At 41.3% G+C, this 28,000-nt stretch overlaps 1 protein-coding gene across 1 annotated transcript in view; it reads right to left on the bottom strand.

The window, feature by feature from the left end:
• Window positions 1–22,783: 22,783 nt before the first annotated feature.
• Window positions 22,784–28,000, bottom strand: part of RDH10 (retinol dehydrogenase 10) — a 28,032-nt gene continuing 22,815 nt past the window's right edge. The window contains exons 3-6 of the mRNA XM_003408347.4: window positions 27,129–27,227; window positions 25,767–25,912; window positions 23,322–23,453; window positions 22,784–23,206 (exon numbers count right to left, since the gene is read on the bottom strand). Of these exons, the coding sequence (XP_003408395.1) occupies window positions 23,083–23,206; window positions 23,322–23,453; window positions 25,767–25,912; window positions 27,129–27,227 (501 nt within the window). The 3' untranslated portion in view covers window positions 22,784–23,082. The remainder of the gene's footprint in view (window positions 23,207–23,321; window positions 23,454–25,766; window positions 25,913–27,128; window positions 27,228–28,000) is intronic.

The following is a 28,000-nucleotide window of genomic DNA, read 5'->3' as shown; positions in this document are numbered from 1 at the left end:
GTAACTTCAGTGATTGCCCACCCAGCTATGGTTCCTCCAACCCTCTCAGTCCCTTCACAGCCACCCCTCTTTTCCCATTTTTGCCATCCTAAGCCCCCCAACCCACTGCTGTCAATTCTGATTCATAGTGATCCCATAAGGTTTCCAAGGCTGTAAATCTCTAAGGAAGCAGACTGCCACATCTTTCTCTATGGAGCTGCTGGTGGTTTCAAACTGCTTACCTTTTGGTTAGCAGTTGCTCACTTTAACCACTGTGCTAACCAAGAGTCTAAACCTGTACCTGAGATGCCTTTTAAGGTTAAAGACCCAGAAGAACCCAAGAAACCTCCACAAATTACCATTTCTCCCTGGTCTAAAACGGAACTTCACATAATAGTAAAAGAATTTCCCAGACCTCATGAAAAGCCTCAGAAATTTATGTCTGAATTTAAAATCTTGATAGGAACTTAGGAGTCCAGGTTATCAAATTTATATCAATTGTTACATATGTTGGTGAGACTTGGAGAAGCCCAATTATGGATGGAGGTGGCCAACTGAAAATACTCTGAAAGATCTTTGGCCATGGGGATGACAATTTCTGGGGTTGAATTAATAAACTGGGCAAAGAATGTAACTAAAGATCTTTTGGATGCCATTCCCAAAGTGTTTCCTAGGAAAATAGATTGGGTAAAAGTCCAAAGCTGCAAACAATAAAAAGAAGAAAATGTTTACACTTTGACCAAAGTTTTTCAAGAACATTCTGGACTCAAATTAGAAGAACCTGGAGCAGGCATAGCCTTTAATTCCATATTTCTTAACAGGCTCCATCATGAACTTGTTGAATTGGTCAAAAGCCACAGATCAGACCTGGAAAATGTTTCCAAACCAGAATTAACTACTTTAGTCTACTAATTAGCTCAAACTGGATGGAGGCAGCAAGCTAAAGAGACAGAACAAAAAATTAAGTCTAAGCAGAATAAACTAATAGCCTTACAATTGCAGCAGCTACAAACTCAGCCAAAGGAGAAATTCCTATTTCAAAAAAAGGACCTAAAAATACCAATGAACTCAGGACTAATGTTTGCTTTTATTGCAAGAAACCAGGACGTTTTATAAGGGATTGTTTTAAACTAAAAAACAAACTCAATAATATGCAAATTAACAGAACATCTCTTAAATCAGAATGAAGGGGCTCTGGGGAAACTACAAGGGCTTTTCCTATGGTAGTGCTAAATTCCCAAGGAGAACTTACTATCCAGATAAACAGAGGACCACGTAAATTTTTAATCGACACAGGTATTACCTTATCTGCTATAAAACCCACAAATTTACAAAAGCCCTTGTCCCAGAGTAATAAACCTCAAGAATAGTGGGGGGTCACTACTCACGAACAAATTTTTACTCACTCTCAACCGTTTTCAATTTCTCTAGGCTCCATTGAAGACATGCACCTATTTTTCCTTAGCTTAGATACTCCAGTGAATTTATCAGAGATTTTTTATTTAAATGCAATTTTGCCACTTAACATTTTTCAAAACAGGGGAAATACTATTAGATTTACTTGATATTTACTACCAAATCAGCTACCCTATAGAGCCGGTTTCAGACGTAGGGGAGGCCCTTTGTTATTTACAGACACTTATCTTGTAGCCACTGGAAAGCAACTCCTTAGCTTCACCTGCCCCAGCAGACTGCCTGTCATCAATACCAGAGACTGTATGGGCTACTATATCTACAGATGTTGACTGAGTACTATCGGCAGAAACCATCAAAATTCAAATTAACACTTCCAAACCCTTACTCCCAAATCTCTCAATATCCCCTGAAAAGGGAAACTAAAGAAGGATTGATTCCTATAACTCAAGACTTTCTAACTAAAGGGTAATTATTCCTTGCACTAGCCCATGCAATACTCCTGTTTTCACTGTTAAGACACTCAGCAATTGAGATTGGAGATTTGTACAGAGCTTATGTTCCATCAACTGTATAGTGATTTCTAGATTCCTGGTAGTTTCCAATCCCCATTTACTTCTTCCTAACATACCCCCTAAAGCAATTATAGTAGTTGATCTTTGCAGTGCTTTCTTCAGCATACCAGTGCATCCAGACAGTCAATATTTACTTGAGGAAATCAACAATATACCTGGGCCATGAAGCCTTAGGGCTTCACTGAATCCCCCACCTATTTTTCTCAAATCTTACAACCTTTACAATTTACTCAAGAATCTATGTTGTCACAATATTAATTGTTCTAATTATTCTAATTATTGGTATGTTCTAATTCTCAGCAGGCACGTCCACAGATAGTATTCTGTTATTACAACGTTTGGCCACAGGAGGGCACAAAGCCTCCAAGGAAAAATTACAATTAGCCCAACCTTCAGTTAAATATTTAGGACACATAATTTCAAGGAAGGGAATCACTATTGACCCCAAAAGAAAAGGATGCAAATGTGATGACCAAGGCCAGGATGACCAAGGGCAGATAAACAAGAACCCTTTGAAGGAGAACCCTGGCCTAGGATACTCCTTTTTCAGAGCATTCCTTCCTTGGTATGGCATCACTGACATAGAACATGCAGTCCAAAATGTATCTAACTCTATGGAGCAAATAGCTGATAATATTGCTAATGGAATGTCAGTACAGCAGAAATCCCTAGATTCCCTTGCCAAGATTATAGAAGAAAATAGAATTGCTCTACATTTTCTTCTTGCCCAGTAGGGAGGAGTCTGTGCTGTTATTAACACCTCTTGCCATACTTGGATTAAGAGCTCAGGAGAACTAGAACAAGATATTAAGCTGATTCACCAAAAAGCCACTTGGCTCGTATACTTTCATGTTCAGACTCCCCCTTCTTAGAAATTTTTAGCTGGTTGCCTAAAGGCATTGGATCATGGATCAGGTCTATATTATTAAATGAATTAATGATATTCATCATCATTGTAATAATTGTAGGAACTGTTAAATATTGCATGAAATTTTTAACCAACAATGTCATCCAAAGAACTAATCTGATGCCCATGAAAAGGTTAATGAATATTAAAAGTTCAAATATTTCAGACAGATTTGAGCCTGACCTCTGAGCTGGCCCTAAGAAGCTAGGTTATTTCTCTAATATGGCATTGCCCTACACCAACCCTAACACAAGGAGACCACAGAAGCAAAAGGCTAAATTATGGCATGGTGAAGATGTTGGATGGTGTCTGGTTACATTTTCACATTTGTAGCATCTGGGGTATTAAAGGCTTGTTGAACAAGCAGCCAACCAAAATAATCATGCAGATCAAGTCCATGCAGAAGAAAGCACTCTTCAATGGTGGTTAATGAAGTGATCAAAAAATTTCTCTTGAAATTCTTGATCAAAAGGAGGGGTTGTGTAAGAGCCTTTTAAATCAAGGTCCCTGGTGTATCTGAAAAGGCTAGTTCAAACCTGGACCCAACTCCATTTTGTAATTTCTGCTTTTGCCTTAGCAACAGTTAACTTTTGTACAGACTTAATCATATAGCTAAGGAAACGTTTTCTTAAGTTAAAAATGTAGAAACAATGTCTCTGAGAGAAGACCTTGGTGCTGACCCTTATCTGAATATCCTATGCACATACCCACAGGAAAGGCTTCTCTTGAATAAGCTGTTTCTAAGGAAAGAATGTCTTGTAATTAACTTGTAACTTCCTGTAACCCCCCTTTTGTCACATACTCTTGCAATAATCATGCTGTAACCAATCTAAGGAAGACACATAGGTACTTTGAACCAATCCCTTTCAAGCTCCCACTTCAAGTAACCCCACCTTACATTGATTTAAGTTTGTAATTTCCAATCAAATAGTGTACCTTAAGTTCTTTGTTCTCACCCTTTTGGAGAGCTGGTTTCATTCTGTGAGATCCAGTGTCTCCCCAGCTCAAATTGCCTCTACTTTCAATAAATCTTTCTTGATTTTATTTTAAACAGAGTAGGTGTCATTACTTTACGGTACTATAAGTATGGTCTGTGAGTTCTGTGTGGCTATTGCAATGTATTATTGAACCCAGAAGAGAAGGAGAAAGTGCCAAGGGAGGAATGGCTGGTGTCAGAATTGGTAAAAATGTTGGAGAGTTGGAGGTATGTCTGACCTCCACCTTATAGGGAACAGCCTTGGGCTGATCTTGATTTGCATTATCTCCTGTGAAGTTAGACAGGCACTGACACTAATACCAATACTAGTACTACTATCACTATCCCCCACCATTTTACACGCTCTCATAAAGATTACAGACTAGAAAAACTATGGAGCAGTTCTACTTTGTCTTACAGGATCACTATGAGTCGGAATCAACTTGATGGCACACAATAACAGCAAAAACATATTTTAGACAGACACACAAATACAATATAGGATCACATTATCATTTTGTAACCCGCTTCGCTACATCATGAATATATATCAATATCAAGAAATAGAGATTTGCCACATTACTTTTTATGGCTACATATATTTCATTGTATGAATGTACCATAATTTGTTTAATAGTATCTTATCACTGGATATTTAGGTTGTTTGTTATTTTTTGCTATTATTATAGACAATGCTGTGATGAAACCTTTTATATACTATTGCATACACTTCTTTGATTATTTCCTGAAGAGAATTTCCTAGAAGTAAGGTTAGAATCAAAGGTTATGCACATTTTAATGTTGAATCAATTCACATCCTGCTAGCAGTAGATGAGAGAGCTGGTTTCCTGTCTTACCAATAGGTACATACACTGTTTTTTTGTCTTTACTGCTCATCAGATATCTTGTAAAGAGCTCTGATGGCACAGTGTTTTAAGTGCTCAGCTGCTAACTAAAATGTTGGAGGTTCAAACCTACCCAGCAGCTCCATGGGAGAAAGACCTGGAAATCTGCTTCTGTAAAGGTTAAACTAAAAAAAACAACAATGACAAAAAAAAAAAAAAGTTCCTGTTGAGTTGATTCCTACTCAGAGCAACCCTATAGGACAGAGTAGAACTGCCTCCAAAGGGTTTCCAAGGCTGTAAATATTTACGGAAGCAGACTGCCACATTTTTCTCCTAGGGAGTGGCTGGAGGGTTCAAACCGCCAACCTTATGGTTAGAGCCTAGCCCTTAACCACTGTGCCATCAGGGCTCCCTGTAAAGATTACCTAGGAAATCCTGTGGAACAGTTCCACTCTGTCTTACTATGAGTCCAAATCAACTTGATGACCCCTATCAACAACAACAACATGGATACATCACACAGTTTACCCATTCATCAGCTGATGAATATTTGGGTTGTTTCCACCTTTTAACGATTGTGAATTGTGCTGCTATGAAATTTCTTATACAATTACTGTATCTGTTTTTAACTTTAAAAAAAAATTTTTTTTTATTGTGCATTAAGTGAAAGTTTCCCATTTGATATAGTTTTACTTAAAGTGTTCCATGACATTGGTTTCATTCCCCACAATGTATCAACATTCTCCCCATTTCTGGCCTGTGTTCTCGTTTCCTTTTGCCCTGATTTTCTACCCTTCCTGCCTTCTTATATTTGCTTTTGGACAAATGTCACCCTTTTGATCTCATGTAATTGATTGTTCTAAGAAGCAGTTCCTCTCCAGTGTTATTGTTTATTTTATGGACCTGTCTATGGTTTGGCTGAAAGGTGGTCTCTAGGAATGGTTTCAGTTCCAGTTCAGAAGGGTGTCTTAGGGTCACAGTCTCAGAGATTCGTTTTTAACTCTTAAGGAGCCCCTGTGGCACAGTGATTAAGCACTTGGCTGCTCAAACAAAATGTCAGCAGTGATCTGAGGAAGAGAGATGTGGCAGTCTGCTTCTGTAAAGATTTACAGCCTTGGAAACCTTATGGGGCAGTTCTACTCTGTCCTATAGTGTCACTATTAGTTAGAATTGACAGCAATGGGTTTTTTTTTGTTGTTGTTTTGGTTTTCAACTCTTAGGAGTGGAATAGCTGGGTTATATGGTAATTCTATGTTTTACTTTTTGAGGAATCATCAAACTGTTTTCCACAGTGGCTGCCCATTTTACATTTCCACCAGCAATATATGAAGGTTCAGTTTCTCCACATCCTTAATATTTTCCATTATATTTTATTATAGCCATTCTAGTGGGTGTGAAGTGGTATCTCATTGTGGTTTTGATTTTCATTTCCCTAATGACTAATGAGGAAACCCTAGTGGTGTAGGGGTTAACAGCTACAACTGCTAACCACAAGGTCAGCAGTTCAAATCCACCAGGCACTCCTTGGAAACTCTATGGGGCAGTTCTACTCTGTCCTGTAGGATCGATCACTGTCTTAGTCATCTAGTGCTGCTATAACAGAAATACCACAAGTGGATGGCTTTAACAAAGGTAAATGTATTTCTTCACAGTAAAGTGGGCTAAAATCCAAATTCAGGGTGTCAGCTCCAGGGGAAGGCTTTCTCTTTCTGTCAGCCTTCTTATCAATCTTCCCCTGGACTAGGAGCTTCTCCACGCAGGGACCGTGGGTTGAAAGGAGGTTTCTGCTCCTCGCACTGCTTTCTTGGTGATATGAGGTCTCTACTGTCTGCTTCCCTTTCCTTTTTATCTATTGAAAGATAAAAGGTGGTAAAGGCCACACCCCAGGAAAACTCCCTTTATGTTGGATCAGGGATGTGACCTGGGTAAGGGTGTTACAATCCCACCTTAATCCTCTCTAAAATAAAATTACAATCACAAAATGGAGGACAACCATACAATACTTGGAATCATGGTCCAGCCAAATTGATACACACAGTTTTGGGAGGACATAATTCAACCCATGACAGTCGCTATGAGTTGGAATTGAGTTGATGGCAAAGGGTTTTTTTTTTTTTTTGGTTTTAATGACTAATGAGGAGCCTTGGTGGTGCAGTGGCTAAAGCACTCGGCTGCTAACTGAAAGGTTGGTGGTTCAAACCCACTGGCTGCTCCATGAGAGGAAACATGTTGGTCTGCTTCTGTAAGGATTTCAGCCTAGGAAACCCTGAGGCAGTTCTACTCTATCCTACAGGGTTGCTATGAATCGGAGTCCACTTGATGGCAACAGGTATTTTTAAATGACTAATGATGTTGAGCATCTTTTCATAAACTTAATGCTTTTGAATTGGAGGCAGTTTGATTGCCTTGTCAGAGGTTGTATTGTAAACAGGGAAAAGCATTTGGAGAATCTGACTCTGCCTTTTGGTTTTCCTTGATTTCCAGGGCTTGGTATTGACTCTGTGAGTTCTATGTTACCTCTATGTATCCCTGGGTGGTGCAAGTGGTTTATGCTAGACTACTAACCTATTTTTTTTTTTTTTTAACTAACCTATAGGTTGACAGCTTAAACTCATCCAGCAGTACCACAGAAGAAAAGTCTGGTGATCTGCTTCTGTAAAGATTAAAGTCAAGAAAACCCTGTGGAGCAGTTTCTACTCTGCAACACATGGGGTCGCCAAGAGTCATAATTGACTGGAGAGCAACAAGTTTGTTTTTTTTTATTTTAGTGGCACAAGAATTGGAGAACACCCTCCTCTGTTAAACAGGGACAGCGGTAGCTGCCTCCAAATGAGGGCAAATGAGATGAGGGAGTAGTTGAGAGTGCAGCTCTGAAACCAAATCACTGGTGTTCAAATCCTTCCTTCTGTGGCCCCACCTAACTGTGTGACCTTGGGCAAAATGAACAAATGTCTCTGTGCCTCAGTTGCTTGTCTGTAACTGAGTTTAAGAATAGTAACTCTCACATAGGGCTGTTGTGAGGATTCGGTGAATTAATATAGAAGCCAGCACTCAGTAGGTGTCTTCTATTATTGTTCTCAGCATTTTGTATTTAGGCTTCGGCCAGATGTAGGCTGTCAGGCTTACGTTTGTTCTGCTGCTCCGCTCACCAGCCTCCTCCGAGTTCTTTATAGACCATCTTCCATTTGAACTACATAAGAACTCTCTCATCTGTTATTTGTCTATATTAGTCTTCAGAGTAAGAGTGTGGTCTCATTTAATAGCTCACCTTATGTTCAAGCAAGACTTTGATGAAACTCTTTAAAAACTGTACAGTTCTGATCATCAGACATGGGGACAGGAACACAGATGGAAGAAGGGGAATTTGATATGTGAGTTTAGCCCTCCAGTTATTTGTGCACTGTGAGGCAGAAGGAAGCCTGTTTCTCCTTCCAGCCCAACCCTCCCTGTACCCTTCTCAGACTCCCATTCCAGTCCCACACTAGGTCCTCAGTCACTTGAGCATGTGGCTTGGCCCACTTAACCCTCCAAAAATCAGTTGCTGTCAGGTTGACTCCAACTGATGGTGCGCCCCCATAAGTTTCAGAGTAGAACTGTTCTACCAATGACTGATTTTTCAGAAGTAGATCACTAGCTCTTTCTTCAAGGAACATCTGGGTAGACTTGAACCTCCAGCATTTCATTTAGCACCCAAGCACTAACTGTTTCCAAAACTCAGCAACTCTGAACCTAACCTAAACACTCCAGAATGTTCTTCTAAAGAAATCCACCTTGAACCTTTCCTAAAGAAGCCTTCCCCTGCTACATCTAGGTTCCTTCAGCTTCCTTGATTCTCTGACTCCCACAGGTTTTTTGGGCCTTAAAAATCATAGGAAGGGAAGCTCTTTTGGAGGGGAAAGAGAAAAAAGTTACTTTGAACTTCTACTTCAACTATGCCTTTTACAACGGTTTTCTAGCTAGAGTGAACAAAAACAGTTTTAGGTGGTGGGAAACACCCTTGCCAGGGAGACAAAGCTGGGCATGAATGGGCCGTGAGAAGGAGGGTGGGCAGAGCTGCCATACATAGTGCCACCAGCGTTAAAGTCACAGACCAGTTCTGGCCTGAAACTGCGCTTCCAAGGTGTTTGGTAGGAGCCGTTCATGCTCACAGGAGCAGATATCTTGGTTTCCTAGCGCTGCCATAACAGAAATGCCATGAGTGGGTAGTTTTAAAGAACAAAAATTTATTTCCTCACAGTTCAGGAGGCTGGTAGTCAGAATTCAGGGTGTCGGCTCAAGGCGAAGATCATTGTCTCTTTCAGCTTCTGTAACCCTAATATTCCTTGGTTTCTTGGTGATACTCACATGGTGTATGTTTTCCCAGTATGTGCTTGCTTCTGTTTCTAATCTGCTCTTTTTATAATTCAGAAGTGATTAGGTTTAGGACACACCCTGCACTGGTATGGCCTCAGTATAACATTAGATTGCATTAAGGAAAGTGATTATATTACATTACATTGTATCTACAGGTATAGAGGTTAGGATTCTAACACATATTTTGGGGGGACACAATTCAATCCATAACAGCAGGTTTACCATAAAGGGGTCTCTCACTAAACTGCAGGAACTGCAGGTAGGTGTGACAGCAAGGGCACTTGAACCAGCTGCCCTGGTCCAAATCTTGGCAATGCATTGGTATTTGTGCAAAGTGGGATTAAACAGATGTGTTCCAGTATCACACAGACTTTAAACACGGGCTGTGTTTGGCTTCCCAAGATCTTTGAGCAAATCTTCCAATGATTGACCCAATAGAGTGTAGCTCATGCTCTCAATTGAATATATACGTATGGAAATCTAGCCTGGAAGAACCAGACCCAAGATAGGAAGACTCCTGGATACTTCCAGGACAAGCCCAAGACACACCTGGGGCACCCTACTTCACCCTCTGAGGAGCTCAAGAGCGTCTTCCAAGGATGATGCAGCAGGGTCTACTAGACACCAGTTTGGTAAATTAGGGGTGGGGGGATTTGCAACGAATTGGAAACCCAAGCTTCCCACAGCTCCAAATTCAAGTGCCTCTACTGGGCCTCATCTCCAACTACTTATTGATTTAGACTAGGCATTTGTAGTATGCAAATTGACTCCATTGCCCAGAGTAGGGGCTTCAGGGAGGCCTAGAGCCAAGGTAGGCACTAGGCACAAGGATGTTCAAAGCCTCTGAGAGAGGTAGGGAAGGAGATAGTGGCTCACCTCCTAGAAACACCATTGGCCCCACCGCTCTGACAGAAATGCATAAACCCCAAATCTGTGCCCACCTCCTTTCCTTCTGTGACACAGTGTTCTCTTCCTTCCTTTCCTCTTTAACCAAAATCAAAGAATCAAGAATCACAGACTCTATGATGGGTCCTGGGGGGGACCCTTTAGACAGGTTGGTAAAACAGACACTCAAATGCACGTGTGGGTATGTGAGTGGAGACCTATAAAGAAGCAAAGGCATATATTTATATGTCTACATAACTATCTATCTACTCATTGTGATGGGGCACCTCTGTTGGATAAACTGAGGGTTGACGGCTGGAGGGGGCTACCCCTCAATGCTCCTCGGATATGCTTGCATGTTCCTCCTTCAGGGCCTTTTCACTGGCTGTTTCCTCTGCTTGGATCACTCTCCCCTCAGATTTCTCTGTGGCTCACTCTTTTGCCTCTGCAAGTCTTTCCTCAAAAGCCACTTTCACAGTGAAGTTTACTGTATCCCCCCAATTCTGCTTTATTTTCTTCCAAGTCATGTAACCAAAAAAAAAAAAAAAAAAAAACAACCAAACCTGTTGCTGTCGAATTGATTCCTACTCATAGGACCTTATAGGAGGGAGTAGGACTGCCCCAAAACATTTCCAAGGAGTGGCTGGTGGATTTGAACTGCTGACTTTTTGGTTAGTAGCAGATTGCTTAACCACTTGCCACTGGGGCTCCAAGTCACATAACATCTTCTATAATTTTACTTATTTTTTGTTTTTATTGCCTGTCTCTTCCCACCACAATTTGAGCTCCATGAAAACTTGTTTTGCCACTGCAGTATCCCCAGTGCCTGGGACAGGCTTTCATTAAATATTTCCTAAAGGACTAAATGGGTGAAGAAATGACTGTAAGTTACCTCTAGCTCGAAGAGGCTTGGATTTTAGATGGTAAATATAAAAGAAAACTGGATTCAGAATCAGAGGGCCTGAGCTGGAGTACCAGTTCTATCACTTAGAAGCCAGAAATTTAATTGAAAGTATAGGCATCTCAGTTTCCTTAACTGTAAAATGGGATTAATAATAAAAAAAAAAAAAATTTTTTTTTTTAATAGATAATATTTATTTTGTATTTGCTGTGTTCTAGGCACTGAACCAAGTGCACTGCTACTTTAGCCAAGTGACAAGACTTAGTATCACTTACAGTGGGATAACCTGATATTACTTGTCTCCTGCAGTGGTGCAATATTCAGTATACTGCATCATCTACGAAGTATTCTTGCCAGAAATATTTAACACGTCTTTGGCCTAACTTCTACTTTACAAGAAAAGCAGAGATGAAGAACCACATTAAAACAATCCCATAAATAAATGACAAATTCCAAATCTGGGATATTCTTCAAGACAACTGGCCTACTCACTGTAAACTGGTTAGTTTCATGGAAATAATTATAAAGGTAAAGGACTGTTCTAGATTAAAATAGTATAAAGAGATATGCAGTGCATGATTCTTGGTTGGATTGCAGTTTTTTTGGGGGGGAACATCATTTGAATACACATTTGGGGACATTTGAATATGGACTTGGATTTAGATGACATTAGAAAATCATTGTTAACATTGTTATATGGTATGGTTCTAAAAGAAGATATTCTTATTTTCAGCAGATTTATACTGAAGTATTTTGAGATAAAGTGTCATGATGTCTGCATATTACTTGGAAATGGTTCTGTAGATAGATAGATAGGTACATAGATAGATAAGTAGGTAGATAGATTGATCTACCTAGATAGAGGTAAATAAAGCCGATAAGACAGAAAGTTAACAAGTGTGTCTAGATGATGGGTTTATGGGGGTCCAGGTCCCTGAATGGCTCAGATGGTTTGTGCTTGGCTAATAACCAAAGGTTGGCAGTTTGAATTCACCCCACGGTGCTGCAGAAGAAAGGCCTGGCATTCTACTTCCGTAAGATTGCAACTATTGGAGTGCAGTTCTACTCTGACATACACGGGGTCACCATGAGTCAGAAGCAACTAGACGGCAGTGGGTTTGTTTGTCTTGACATATATGTTCGTTGTACTATGTGTTTTTTTTGTTTTAACTTTTTGTATGTTCGAAAATTTTTATAATAAATGAAAAAAAAAAAAAAATCCAGTGCGTTTGAGTGTTTATGGAGCCCTGGTGGTGCGGTGGTTAAGAGCTTGGCTGCTAACCAAAAAGGTTGGCAGTGTGAATCCACCAGCCACTCCTTGGAAACTCTATGGGATCATTCTACTTTGTATTATAGGGTTGCTATGAGTCAGAATCGACTTGATGGCAACGGATTTGGTTTTTGTTGGTTTCTGTGCTTGTATAGTGGCAGGGATTAGGGAGAGGACACTTGATCTCGGATGTCAGCAAGTTTGGTGCCTCCTGGATGTCCTTCCTTCTCATCCACGTGGCCCCTCTGCCACTTCTGGAACGTGCTGTTGTGAGTGTGAGATTTTATTTTTTTAATGTCCTTGAGGGGGAAATTTTATGCATAGAAAAAACTATTTGTGGTTACTTAAAAATTCTTTTGTTCAATTTTATTAAGTACTAAATTGAAAAAAGAAACCCAAAATTTTCTTAAGCTTTCAACTTTAAATGACAACTCTAATTATTATATTTATAAATCTTGTAAATTTTAACAGTCACTTTTAAAGGAGTTTTTTACACCAAAGTTAATTAAATCCCCTTGTATATTTTAAACTGGATTTATGCATTTAATATTTGATTTTCTTTATAAACACTTCAAACACCTAACAAGCAGAACACTTCCAAGTACTTAAACTATTCTAATAAGTATAGTAAATTGATCTTATAAATATAGTGCATTTCAAGGTCCCATAAACATTACAACATTGTTTACAAAACTAGGACAGAAACAAACCTAAACAATGACTCAGTTACACATTTTAAATTGTAATCATGAGGTTAATACAGTTGAATCTTTAATGCCAAATCCTCTTAAACATCACAAGTATTCAAAATGCCAAATATATGCAGACTGTTACTAAACCTAAGAGAAAGTATTAATATTTAATTTGAAACTTCTTAAGGTCAAAAACACTCACTCATCAAGAAACAATTAAATTGAACCAAGCGACTTTCGATTGCCTCATATGCATGCAAAAAGTGGATAATAAAAAAGGAAGACAGAAGAAGATTCGAAGCATTTGGATTGTGGCATTGGTGAAGAATATTGAATATACCATGGACTAAATTGAACGAGCAGAAGAATGAGCAAATCAGTCTTAGAAGAAATATAACTAGAATGTTCCTCAGAAACAACGATGACAAGACTTAGATTCGCTTACTTTGGACACGTCATCGGGAAAGTCCAATCAGAGGAGGACATCATGTTGGGTAGAGTGTCAGCGAAAACAAGGAGAACCCTCAAGGAGATGGACTGACACAATAACCACAATAATAAACTCAAATATACCAACGATCGTGGAGGTGGCATATGACTGGGGCCGGACACATAGGTGCACTATGTTTATAATTGCCCCCTCACCGTCCCCGAACTGCTAAGGGACCTAATAGCTACTAATGGACAGAATGTCAAGTATGTGCTTTAGGGGGAGATGTTTGCCCTCTGAAAAAACCCAGAACTCTATCATGTTTTAAAAATGTATATATATAAACCCATTGCCTATGTATAGAGAGAGAGTTTCATTTTGAGGAAATGGGTCACACAATTGTGGATGCTGGCAAGTCCCAAACTGTGAGTCAGACAGCAGGCTGTAGAATTCTCCTGACTCAGGTGGCTGCAGGGGCTAATCAACCTAAAATCTGCGGGTCAGGCATCAGGCTGCTGGCTCACAGGATTGCCAGTACTGGAGAATCCTAAACCAGGCAGCAGGCTGAAGGCTTCTCGCGTTCCATGAACTGGAGGTCAGGGGATGTCCGAACGAATGCAGGACTGAGAGAGCATGAACTTTGCCAGAATATCCGTATACTTTGGATGCAGGCCACACCACACCCCCAAGGAAGGTCCCCTTCCAATTGATTGGCTGCTCACATCAGATCACAAGATTACATAATGTCTGCCAAACCACTGAGAATCATAGCCTAGCCCAGTTGACATAACATTAACCATCACAACCTGCATGACAGAGGAACAAGAAAACCAGTGTATCGAGAGCGGAATGAGCAAAAGCGAGAATCACAGATGACATTAGAAGGTAGCAGACCAGATTGCATGGGCCCTTGTAGGCAGCTGGGAAGACTCACAGCCAGAGCTCTATCTTAGTGGGGTAAATAAGAGCAGTTCTCTGTCACCAGTAAATTTAGAATAGACTGAACAGGGGCAATAAACGATGTCTACTGCCTACAGGCAGCCTTCTACTTTTAATACCCCCTTTTACCTGTTATTGCCCCCTTTCATTACCCCAAAAGGACTTGGTGGCACAGTGGTTAAGCACTTGCCTGCTAACCAAAAGGTCGGTGGTTCAAACCCACTAGCCACTCTACAGGAGAAAGATGTGGCAGTAAGCTTCGCTAAAGATTACTGCCCTGGAAACCTTACGGGACAGTTCTACTCTGTCCTATAGGGTTGTTTTGAGTTAAAATCAACTCGACAGCAACAAGTTTGTTTTTTTTTTTTTCATTATCCTTTCCCTTCCCTGCTCTCTGTACATGCTATGCGGCATGCAGACATTGCTGTCCGATTAGTATTTAATCCCAGGAGAGAGGAATTTAGGCGTTCTCCCAAGATGTGAACTGGGGCATGCTTTGATGCAATCTAACCCTGCGGACGGGAGCCTAACTTTGGGGAACCTAGGCTGCTGCTGATGTGTGCTGTTCTACTCATCCCTGTTCTGTCTATTCTGTGGCTAATAAATGCCTATTGATCACACCATTAGAAATGTCTGGTCTGTGCTCTGCTCCAAATGGTCTTTCTCTAAGAACTTGTGAATATAGTGACATTGCGACTGGGCAACATTTCATTTTGTTATACATGGGGTTGCCATGAGTCGGAGCCAACTCTACAGCACCTAAAACAACAACGAGAATATACTAGAAACCCTAAGGCTGATTAAAAAATACCCAATCTACCTCAGCCAGGGAGGGCAAAGCAGACAGACCTGGTGAATCTTAACAATTTCATGCATTTTTCTCTAGTCTACCATAACCTTATCCTTTGCCCTTTAGCTGACATTGAATTCATCTTTAAAGTTACTTGGAGTCCCTGGGTGGTACAAACAGTAAAGCGCTTGACTACAAGCCAAAGGTTTATGGGTCAAATTCACATAGAAGTGCCTCAGAAGAAAGGCCTGGCAATCTGGATTCATAACTACCTTTAAAATCCTATGGAACACAGTTCTACTCTGCAACACATGTGGTCGCTGTGAGTCAGAATGGACTGCGGCAACTAGCAAAAACAAATGAAGTTACTTGATGTCTTTTTTCCCATACATAAAACACTACTTCTTCCTTTCTAAGATAAATCATTTCAAACTGATATTTCTTCATTAAGAAAAAGCCAGAAGTACCCAAATTGCACAAATTTCTTGTTTTGTGGCTCCCGGAGCTAAAACCTAGAGGTGTGAATGAAACTCGTTCCCAAAAGCGCAGTCCCACAGAGGGAAATCTGGCCAATCCCTCTCCTTCAGAATATACTCCAGTTCCCTACTGCATCTGTAGCAGGTAAGGAGAAATGGCTCCTCAGCTTTCAGCTGGCTGTGGGCTTGTCTTCAGGGAATGACTCCAGGCACTGGTGGAGCAGGAAGTCCGAGCAGCTGGAGGAACTGTGGTTAGGGAGTCTCCCTGGAGGCTGCAGCTTTTGCTCCATCTAGTTCCTTCCGTGACAGCAGTATTCATTTCTTCACTTCCAGGCCAGGTTCTGCATTTCCCGGCTCTCAGTCCTCCAGGGCCTTTGCTTAGGAATGCTGAGGGCAGCAGATTGGGTTCAGGAGTCCGTCATGAGAAAAGCATCTTTGGTCCACTTCCAGAGATGTTCCAAAGACCCTTCAGCATCCTGCAGTAAATCCCAGAAAGTCTGACAATGTCACGCCATTGCCAAAGTCAGAAAAAAGGAATAGAAAATAAAATGCAGCAGCTTCTGGAAAATTGAGCTGTCTATTTATTTTCTTCTGAAAGTATAAGCTTTCCATTGTCACTTCAAGCCAGAAGAAAATGGTGTTTATAGGGGCTGGATTAAGGCTTCTCCACTTAGGTCTGCTCCAGTGCTTATCCTTCTCAGAACATTGTTAATTTTTGTTTAACTCTCCTAGCTTCCCAAGACTTCCTGATATTCTGAAGGGTTGGGAGGACTCTCCCTGTTCGCACTTTGGCAGCAGCAGCATCTGTGGCGGCACCTTGCAAACTTTTCTGGTCTTTAGTCACCTTTTGCAGATAGATGAGATGGATCAAAGCAAAGGGTTGAAGGGCATGTAAACAGAAAATTCCTTTGTCCTCATAGCTAGTTTAGATGCAAACAGAGCAGGGGGAAGAAAACAATACTTCAGTGCACAGAAGACTTGAGAAAGTCCCTTTCTTCGGTAAGGCAGAAGTTAACATATCCATTTCACAGATGGAGTCCCTGGGTGGTGCAAACAGTTAACTCAAAGGTTGAAGGTTCCAGTCTACCCAGAAGTGCCTTGGTAGAAAGGCCTGGCAATCTACTTCTGAAAAATCAGCCATTGAAAACCCTATGGAGCACAGTTCTACTCTGACACAGAGGAGTTGCCATGTGTTGGAGTCAACTTTTTGGCAACTGGTTTTTATTTCACTGATGAGATGACCACCAGGTGAAATTTGAAGAGCACATAGTGTCACTCAGGCCAACATTCATTGAGCGTCTGCTACGTGCCAGGCTCTGTGAGTTTCTAGGACTACTGAGATGAAGAAACAGGGCCCTTGCCCTCAGATGTACAAATAACTGATGGCAACACAGTGAGTACCATAAACAGGGACTCTGATATCTGTGCTGGCACCAGGGTCACCACTACCACCATTACTGTCGGAGGGAACCACATGAAATTGCCTTTTCTGCAGGCCAAACACAGTTGAGTGACAGCAATTTCATATGATTCAGCCTAACGCTATCTCTAGAACACTTAGTGAGGCATAGGCACAGTATTGAGTGTTTTAGGTGTATCCTCTCATATATTCCTCACAATACAAAACCAAAAAAAAAAAAGACCAAACCCCCTGCCATCGATTCCAACTCATAACGACCCTATAAGGCAGGGTAGAACAGAGTTTCCAAGGAGCGCCTGGTGGATTTGAACCAGGCAATTTCCTGGTTAGCAGCTATAGCACTTAACCACTACACCACAAGGGTTTCCTCACAATATAAACCCACCTCACAATATAGTACGCCTGAAATAGGTACTGCTCGCATTCCTGGGTTACACATGAGGAGATTGAGGCTTAGGGAAGCAAGGGGCAAAGGTGGGTTTGAGTTCAGGCTGTCTGGCTGCAGAATCTGAGCTCTTCACCCCGAACTCCACAACTGCAGGGTGCTAGGTGTCTGCGTCAGGGCTAGGACCACCCACTTGCCCCCTCAGCTTCCTGGACCCAGGCAAGCCCTAGGTAGAGCCTTCAGCCGGCAGTGCAAGCAGAGGCTGCAATTGGGGGAGGGGGCCTCGCCCCCATACCTAGGAGGGGCGGCCTGCGAGTGGCGTCCAGGTGGACCACCCAGGATGCGTGGGCAAGGCAAGGGGGCATTCTTCATGGCTGTTATGCATACACATCTCTCCCCGCAGCATGGTTTAAATCACCTTGACAGGAATGCCTCAACCTTAGAATCAGGGATGATGATGCTTTGTTTTTCTTGCTAATCCCTTCTCTTTCTTTTGGCTAGTGGTAAGAAAGGTTTCAACAGTCACTGCTGAAAAGCTTGTCAGGAGCTCCTGGAAGACACTGTGTACATTTTCTAAAGAAAGGGAGCAAGTTAACTGAGAAATAATTACTTGGGGAGTAGGATTCTGGATTACCTGCCACACATTTCCAGGGCTTTCCCGTAGAGAGGGTGTCTTAGTTACCCAGTGCTGCTGTAACTGAAATACCACTTGTGGGAGGCTTTAACAGAAAATTTCCTCAGTTTAGGAGGCTGTAAGCCCGAATTCACGGTGTTGGTTCTAGGGCAAGGCTTTCTCTCTCTGTCAGCTCTGGAGGAAGGACCTTGTCTCTTTTGAGCCTCTGCTCTTGGGCGATCTTTGTGGCTTGGCATCTCCTTCCCCTATCTCTGCTTATCACTTGCTTGTTTTATCTCTTTTATATCTCACAAGAGATTGATTTAAGACACGCCCTACACTAATACTGACTCATTAACATAACAAAGAAAACTTCCCCAAATGCGATTAAAGCCAGTTATAGGGGTTAGGATTCACAGTACATTTTTAGGGACACAATTCAATCCGTAACAGAGGGGTGGTTGCGAAAATGTGTCAGTGCTTCGAAATAGCTAGGGAGGGTAATGTCAGAAATGTAAGCCCTAGCAAGAGGCATAATAAACAGTACCTGGGATTTGGTCACTTGCTCCTCTGCCTTGACATTTACTAGGAGAGCTGGGGAGGGCAGTGGGCAGGAATCTTGACCTCAGGACTTGCCCCAGAGCAGTACGTTCTTGGCAGTGGAGCACTTAGTGACTCTAGGGAACCAGATAGGAGCCCGTCTGGTCATGTAGACAGATAGAAGCTGGTCCTGTCACATCTTTTTGGCACATAAAAAAGGTTGATTTGAAATAACATGTATCCATTTGGTGATACTTGAAATGCATTTTGTTTTTCCCCAGAGTTCTCATGAAACATTGCCTGTGCATTTAAGCAAGTCATGCTTTTGAGGCCAAGCAAACAAAATTGCCAAAGAACAACGGTTTCCAGGTTTCACTTAGGAAGAAATTTTCCTTCAGTCGTTTTAACAATGGATTCAGTTACTAGAAACCCGAGAGCACAGTAGAAGACTCCATGTGCTATCTGTTAACACTGGCCTTCACCTTTTGGGCCTCTGCCCCTAGCCTGGCCACACAGACTCTTTCTTGGGCCAGACTGAGGCTTCTTACGTCTGACTCAGCCTGGGGATTAACTCCAAGCAGAGGAGATAATTGTTTCTAGTCTGGTTTCTCCCTGGGATGAGGAAGTTCTCCTCCTAACTTTGTCCCAATGTTACCTTTTACGAATTCTCCTCCTGTTGCTGCCCCCTCACATTCCCCAAGGTTTTATCCCTGGGCTTCATCTCATCCTCAGCTTCTATGCCGATGGCACTGGGATAACAGCACCAACCTCTTTGCTGAGCACCAGACCTACCGGTCTACCTGCCTGCCAGTCACGGCTACCTGGCATCTTAAAGGCAGCATTTCTAAAATCAGATTTCAGTGTTCTGCTCTCACTAAAGACTATCTGGCTCATCTTGGATTCTCCATTCTTCAGTCTTTCAAGCCGGAAAACCTTTAAAGGTCCAATCCCTGGTGCAATCAGTTGTGGAGCCTTATAGTTTCCCCCACAAAAACTCTCATACCCACCTCTTCCTTCCCATTCTCCTGGCCGCTGCTCTTCTGCTGGTCTTTATCACCACTGGGCTGGACTACTTCAATAGCTTCCCTCCTAACTGGTCTCCCACTTCCTGGAAATCCTTGACAGCAGGCTAATTGATTCTATTGATTCACAACTCTGCTCACGCCATTATCCTGCTAAAAATCTTTCTAGGGCTTCCCACTTCTCTATCAAATGAAGCACCCATTCCTCATCCTGGAATAAAGGCCATCTTCAGGAATGCGTGCCATTCTCTTTGCGTGGTCTGCATTTCAGCCACAATCGGCCTCTACCCCCTTCCTGATAATCGATCTCCTGGAACGACCAAGCTCCCATTCCCTTCTCCCCCTGCTGCGTCACCAGCCTTCTCTAAACTGCCATCTCCCCCTTCACCCCTCCCCACCTTGCTGAGACCTCATCACACTCCCAGGCTTCTTTTTTGGTGTGTGCACATAAAGGTACACATATCTGTACTTGTGAATTACCTGCAGGTTACTCAAGTACCTGGTATAGAGCCCAGCAGAAGCCCAGTGTACCTGCTGAACTGAACGTGGATGAATGCTGAACTATATGCTTCCTGCACTGTGTCCAGCTGCTCTGGTCCATTACAGCCTTGCTTTCCCTACTTCTCGTTTTAATAAGACACAGGCAATAAATTTGGCATGGAAAGAGCTACCCTCCTGCTCCCAGCCCCCACTGATTTTATATCCTGCTGGCGGCAAAGCAAATTTTCAAGATTCAGGTCAACGTCAATTTAGACTTATTTCTGCCAGTTGGAAAACTCTGAAAAAGATATGACTTGATTTTTTTTTAAAACTTGGGAAAAATCTGAAAGCTAAGGAAATAGGATACTGTTAAAACACACACACAAACACAACAAAAAAAACTAGGTTGGCTTTCTGTTCAATCCTGTCAAGTTAATCTAATCTTCTGTGATGGAGCAGCAGACCTGGCAGATCAAGGGAGGAAACAATAGTTGGAATTTACCTTTGCCTGGCTTTGAAACTTTTGATTCCTGCGTCCCACACAATATGATTATCATTAAACTGGATGAAAGGTTAGAGAGAGACGGGGTTAGTACTAACTGGGGGACAGAGGTGGTACTCCGCAGGGGGTCAGCCTTGAGCCCAGTGGCCCTGAACACTGGCATGAATGGGCTAGGGTGACAGAAAAGAGAATATATTCAAAGACAGCATTAGCGTCAAGGTGGGGGCAAGGGTAGTGTAGATGAACAATAAGCAAGAAAAGTGACCTTGGCAATTATGTAAGTAATTAACAGAAGTATGCACGCTGGACTAGAAGAGTTCACGTTAGGGGGAAAAAAGTAGCAATCAGTAATGTAGCATTCTACTACGAATATGATACTGGGATGAAGAAATACAACATGAAGGGTCCTGCAGCCCTAATTTTGCCTTAACTGTTTCCTCTTCCAAACTCCTTGGCCAAAGATGAGAAAGAGAATTTAGACAACATTCAGGGCAGAACCACAGAAGTGATTAAACTGGACATGGAAATTAAAGACTCTTACCAAAAAACCTCATGAGGGCAATAACAAACACAAACAGAAATAGATTTAAATAGCAACGCATGTGAATACAATTAAATGTAAAGATGACTTTTCTTAGTCTTAAGGTTGATAAATGGGACATCAAGGTAGAACAGATCTATCTGGGATGGCTTGAGTTTGCTCCAGGTTAACTGGAAAGCAGACCTGGACAGCCTCTGGAAACATATGTTCCCACTCCATATGGTTATGAGACTACTTCAAGGTGCTTGTTTAAATCCATAATTGAACATTAAGAGGTGACTAAATGCCTCAGCTGCTATTATGGCCTCAGGTTTGGTTATTACTTATGAAGAGAAATTCAAACATATGATGGAGCTATTCCTTAAGACCAGCACCCCCTGGGGGGCACTAGCAGCAAGACTGTCCCTGGGTGGTGCGAATAGTTAATGCACTCGGCTGCTAGCTGAAAAGTTAGATGTTTGGGTCTATCCAGAGGCATCTCAGAAGAAAGGCCTGGTGATCTGTTTCTGAAAAATCAGTCTGAAAACCCTAGGGGAGGTCTATTTTGACCTGGACAGGGTCACCATGAGTTGGAACTGACTGGGGTAGATGGCATCTGGTTTTAGCAGCAAGCCAGAACCTTGCTGACGTGGACACAGTGCAGAGATTTGATCTGTGCTGCAGCCACATGGGTAACAGGATTCTTTCTGTTTTTCCACTTTCAGTATAAATAAGCCCGTGATAGTGTCTAATCTACGTAGATGGGAACACTGGAAATTTGAGTGTACGGCACCCTAGGTTGTTAGTGTCTATTCCCAAATGCTATCCCATTCAAACATTCTTCTTTAAGGCAGGAGAGCAGAGAAAGGGCAAAAACAAAACCCACGATGATTTTCCTTACAACACTGCTGATAATAATCACACAGTCAGTTGTAAGTTAATTCTTTAAATTTAATCAGTCCTTTATAAAACTTCCCGATTAATTAGTAAAAGTTGGCTTATTTTAATAGCCTTAAACATTGGTCACTATTTAAACAAGACATTCTAAAAAAAAAAAAAAAGGCAATCACATAATAGTTTATAGTAATTTACAAGTGGATGGTATACATTTAGATACAGAGGTAGAAGTTCACTTTTACAATGTTTCACTGATACACATATACCAAATTCAAGGCACAAAATAGTTTGCTTTACAAAAAAATACTGTAAAAATCTGATTTGCTGTTCTACAATGTGAATAAACTTTCAAATGAATCTTAACCCCCTCCCATACATATGCCATAGGATACGGTTTTTCCCCTTCACTAATCATTGTTGGCACAAAAATGGGGACTTTTCTAAGTAGAAGGTCCCATTTTTAGAAACTGTTTCTTTGTGGAGCTGCTATGTATGCCAGATGAGAGTCCATCCAAACAAATGAAACACAGCAACTTCCTGAGGAAAGGGCACTTTCTGTATGCAGCAAAATTCACAGGTAGAAAACGTATGGTCTTTTTGGATTAACTAGGTCTCCAGAGAGACTTAATGAAATATTTCAGAGATGAAACTGAAAATTTGCAAATGCTATAGCTATTATGACTTTAAGAAAAAGACCTGATTCTTCTCACCATAAAACTCAAATGTCATTTACCTTGAATTGAGGGAGATTTAGAAACACCTTTTTGACAGAGCTGAACATACACATAAAAGCCACACAGGTTTTTGCAAAACTGAAACTTAGGAAACATGAGAAGATATAGCACTGTTAGTCCTTGAAGTTGCAAGGATGTCAACTGGCTAGAGTTTAATTATAAGAATTAATAAACTCCAAGGGAATTAAGAAAAACAACATACATGAAACACACTGTAGTTATTATCTCTAGACTTTCTGTTCATTAAAAAAAAAAATGATAGTCTGAAGATAGCACACAGTGCATGTCTAAAGGTTGGATTGGTTTTAGGGCTCTCTCTAAAAGGACCCCGTTGGCAAGAACCTAACTTCATTTTTGTTGATCACATTTTCCAAGTACTCTATTAGTTAATTCACACTTTATTTTTTTTAAAAAGTTGATTAAAAAAAAAAGTCAACACAGGTATAGACTCCAGAGGATGTCAGTAATGCTGATGTGCACTGGATTGAAACGTTTTGATCGTCTTCTGATACAAACGATATTCTGTACAAAAAGATTCTTAGATTCCATTTTTTGCTTCATTATTGTTTGTGGCTTGCTTTCTCTGAGCAATAAAGGGGTACATACACTTGTCCGCTCCTAGGAACCGATACATGCACACAACTGCTTCAAAAGGGAGGATGCTGAAAGAGGAGAGTCACGATCGTTAGCGAAAGGGAAGTTTCACCTATGAAGATAGAGGCGCAGGTTGGAGAGACCTGGCCCACATGGGAACCCCTCCCCCCACCCCAAACGTACCTCTTCATGAAGGTGACGATGTACATGAGCCGTGGGGTGCAGATCATGGGCTGGTCTGTGAGGATGGCCTGCATGGCCTGCTTCACACAGTAATCAGGTTTCAGAGGTGGCAGGAAAGGCTCGATTTCTTTCCTGAAAGTTATATATTCAAAAAAAATAAGAATTAACTGCAAACCAGGGAGTGAAAATTCATAGTGAGGTTATCTGAGTGATAAGATTATGGGCATGTTTTGTTTTCTTCATTGTGCTTTTCTGTATCTTCTAAAATTTCCTACTATGAACATATTTTGTTTGTAAAATCTGGAAAACAAATTAAAAAAAAAAAGGAAAATTGGTCTGGATTTCCTTAAAATGAGAAACTTATATTCTTACAATGCCTCAAAATTTTTTTTGGATTTTTTCTTTTTTCCTTTCAATAGAAAAAGTAGAAGGCATTAGGCATAACAAGCACTAAACCCAGAGAAGATGCCAAGCTTTTAGTATTACACATAGTCCAAACGATAGCACATCAACACTGGCATAACCTTTCTGAGTCAAATAAAAGTCCGCTAGATGCTTCCTACAATGCCTGAACAGGGAAAGCTCCAGGGGGCCTCTGAAATGAGTGCATACAGACTTCCTGCCTTCAGTTCAATTCATTAAGTTGTATGCTGAGATAACCTAACGATAAAAGTTTATTCCTTTCCCTTTTCATTGTCCCACCTCAGCCTCAGACACCTGTACCTGCCATTTTGCTAGACAGGAAACAGAGCCCCTCCAGACCCTCAGGAACCGGCTTGTAAGTACTTGAGAGGAAAACATCAAACCAAATCTACTCCTCCTTCCCTCACCCCACCCATTTGTACACACACAAGGGCAGAGAGGAGGAGCTCCAACCTATTCCTCCATCCTGACTCAGAGTCACTCTGAGTTTGGGACTACTCAACCGCAGTGCTTCCATTTTAAGGATGGAGGCAGTAAGTCACCCTCCACCTACTTCACTGCTTGTTCAGGTTCAGTGTGTGTTAAGAATGGCCCCTAGGCCTCCAGGGAACTGGGTTAGTTATCTTCCTTTGCCTTTCAAATTCATCCAAGCAAAAATCTCAAAGTAAGCAGCTCTTACAAGTAGCCTCTTAATGATTCACGGTTTTGTTTATTCGGCTCAGCTAAAGTCAGATGTAACCTGACATTTATATTCCCATATGCCTCCTTTCAGAGTGTGTGGGTATTTTATTTCATTTTTAGTAAACCCAAACAGCTCTTCTCATTCTGTCAGCGTGAATCTAGCTACAAACACTCTCCACAAAAAGGAAGTTTCCAAATCTGGAATGTAACATTCAAAAGTCTTTTAGAGCAGAGAAAGTCTTCTTACTCCTCTGCGACAGTGAGAGTGTTTCATTTCCAAACCAGTCACATTAAGGTAAATTCTCCTGGAGCCCCCCCCCTTTTTTCTTTACCAACACTAATACTATAGAAACCCTGGTGGAGTAGTGGTGAAGGGCTACAGCTGCTAACCAAAAGGTTAGTAGTTTGAATCTACCAGGCATTCCCTGGAAACCCTAAAAGGCAGTTCTACTCTGTCCTATAGAGTCACAATCGACTCGATGGCAACGGGTTAAGTTAATGCTGCAGAAGTGGAGCCCTGGTGGCATAGTGGTTGAGGACTTGGCTGCTAACCAAAAGGTCAGTAGTTCAAATCCACCAGCTGCTCCTTGGAAACCTTATGGGGCAGTTCTACTCTGTCCTGTAGCTCCTATGAGTTGGAACAACTTGATGGCAATGGGTTTTAATACTGCAGAAAGAAGCCCTGGTGGCGCAGTGGTTAAGCACTTGGCTGATAACCCAAAGGTCGGTGGCTCGAATCCACCAGTTGCTCCACAGGAGAAAGATGGGGCATTTTGCTCCTGTAAAGATTTACAGCCTCAGAAACCCTCTGGGGCAGTTCTATCCTGTCCTATAGGGTTGCTATGAGATGAAATCGACTTAATGGAAATGAGTTCGGGGTTTTTTTGTTTTTAATAGTGCAGAAACTAAATAACTCCTAAAGAAGTAGTTTTTAAGAAAAACCCTATGCATTTACTTTTTTCTCCTAGGAGGTGTGGAGAAGCCATTTCTTATCTGGTGCTTCTAGATTAACTTCAGTTAAGTCAATATCAGCGTGGCACAACATAATTAACGTAATTGACAGCACTAAGCTGTACACCTGAAAAAGGCTGAACTGGCAAATGTGTTATTTATATTTTTACAACAATAAAAAAGATTAAAAAAAAATCAGCATGGCATCAGCCTGACTTGTCAGTCTTATACATCTCAATTTTACATCTTGACCAAGAAAAACTTCAGTTAACTGCTAAAGGTTAAAATCCAAGACAACCTTTGAAGATCTAATTTCCATATTCTCCCAATATGGAAAGATGGCTTTTACAACAGTTTTTTAAATCAGAAGTAAGAGAGGTTCTTACTGACCTGATTCGGCAGCCTCTGAACATGCCAGTGTCTACGAGGTAAGGGCAGACCAGTGTGGTTTTAATGCCATCCTTTTCAGCAGCCTTGAGCTCATGGCTCAGAGATTCATGAAAACCCACAACTCCAAATTTACTGGCACAGTAATCCTGAGTTAGAGGACAGAGAGAACAGAAATGTTATGTGGACAAACCTCCAACTAAACTGAAGCTCCCCTGGTCCTATTGCTTTGGTTAGATGTTTGATACAAAAAGTTACAGGTGACTAAGCAAAGAAAAGGAAACCATTTTAAAAGACTGATAGCTGATGTGGTTCAGTGCAGAAATAATATTTTCAAAGCAACAGCAGAAACAGATGAACACTTTTTGCCACATCAACTAAGGATCATATTACTTTAGGGAAGTTACCACAAAGCAGTCTATGAAAGCTTACAAGCTGAAGTTAAAAATGGAGAGAGGTTCACTTTGAAGTGTCTGGAAAATTTACAAATGGCCTCTTGTTCAGTAAAGTAGACTGAAAAACCAGTTTGTTTAAATTAATGCTAGAAGAACAAAGGCAAGCCTAGCTTAGGTTCTAAGTTGTTATGATCTGACTTTCTTTTCACGGTGAAGTAAAAATGAAAACGATAACTACACCCCGTAAAGTTAAACTAGAACTTAATCACACGACACATGGTATAGAAGTTCTTCACCACTATCCAAATTTAAATTCAGGAATGGAAATATGAATCCCCTGAAGGTAAAAGCTGTCTATTGCATGAAGTGTTGTTTTCTATTTTATGCAAACAGCACAGAAGTATATACATACATATGCTCTATAACTTGAATATGATGAAGAACAGAGCTCAGTTAGACCCAGTTCTTTGAAGAGATTCATTTCTACAAACCGAAGAGTCTAGGGTGCCTGACATTTGCGATGGCCATCTCATCTGATGAGCTAATGTAAGAGAGCTCACTTTCAGCAAGCTTAACCAAAACAGAATGTCAACCTTTGGCCTCATTTATCTGCTACCCACGGCACTGCCACTGCCCTCCACGGTTTCAGTCTTGACCCTGTGCCTCCGGCATCATCCAGAGAAACTGCTAATGAAAATGGGCCAAACTGAGGGTTGGCCCGTCTATGTCTTTGCTGCTGCTCCTTTGTCCAAATAGTCTGAGTGATTTTATGGCAGGAGAGCTAGAATTCCATTTTGACAGCTGTCAGTGGGTATAATCTCCCACCCTATGTTACTGTGGAACATTCTATAAACAGCATACAGGTAGGGGGTTTTCATGGACTTTCATGAACTGTACCATTCTTAGGATTTTGGTGTATTCATCACGAGATAACCAAAGGAATAAAGGAAATGCTTTATATCTGACAAACCTCAACTCCAGCAGTGCTGAACAATCCCAAGGAGCTTGCAACTGTCACAATATGACCATGATTAATCTCCAGCATTGTAGGAAGAAAAGCCTTAGTGGTCTGAAAAAAAAGTAAGAGTCAAGCTTTAGAAGTAACGTCATGAGTTTCATCTAAAACCCAATTTAAGATTATAAGACAAACTTTAATCATATAATGTTACATCTCCCAGTTCATTTAAAAATATCTTACATTTATCAAAAAAGAGAAGACACTTCAAGTGTCTGGTTAAACTGGCACCATATCATTGGTATCGGAGGCCTATTATAAGCCATAGCCAACAAGGCTGTAAGACAAGAGCTTTTGGGGACAATGTCCAGAGGTGAAAAGAAAGCCATTAATAGAAGGCTCTTCATCACTTTCAAGTGATAGCCATCTGCTAATCTAAACTACTCCCACATTAGGTAGTGACTCCAAGTCAGAGTCACTAACATGCTATGACACTTTAGCCCAGTGACCTCATTGTCTCTGAGGGTCCTCCAGCCTACCTATGAATGACCAAAACCAAACCCATTGCCGTTGAGTCAATTCTGACTCATAGTGACTCTACAGGACAGAGCAGAACTGCCCCATAGAATTTCCAAGGAATGCCTGGTGGATTCAAACTTTTGGTTAGCAGCCACGGCACTTAACCACTATGCCACCAGGGTTTCCTACCTATGAACAAGGGTCTTATATTGTTTACCATAAGACTATGTCTAAATATAGACCCACAAATGAAGAGCGATTCCAGCATCCAAAGCTTTGGTACCAAAGTGTACTAATAGGAGGTATAGGAAAGTATTTTGGGATGGAAGAACAGAATCATTTGAAGTGAGAATGTGTCATAATGCTAA

The sequence above is a fragment of the Loxodonta africana genome, chromosome 14, assembly GCF_030014295.1.
Source record: "Loxodonta africana isolate mLoxAfr1 chromosome 14, mLoxAfr1.hap2, whole genome shotgun sequence".
NCBI lineage: Eukaryota > Metazoa > Chordata > Mammalia > Proboscidea > Elephantidae > Loxodonta > Loxodonta africana.
This window is presented reverse-complemented; position numbering and strand designations above follow the sequence as displayed.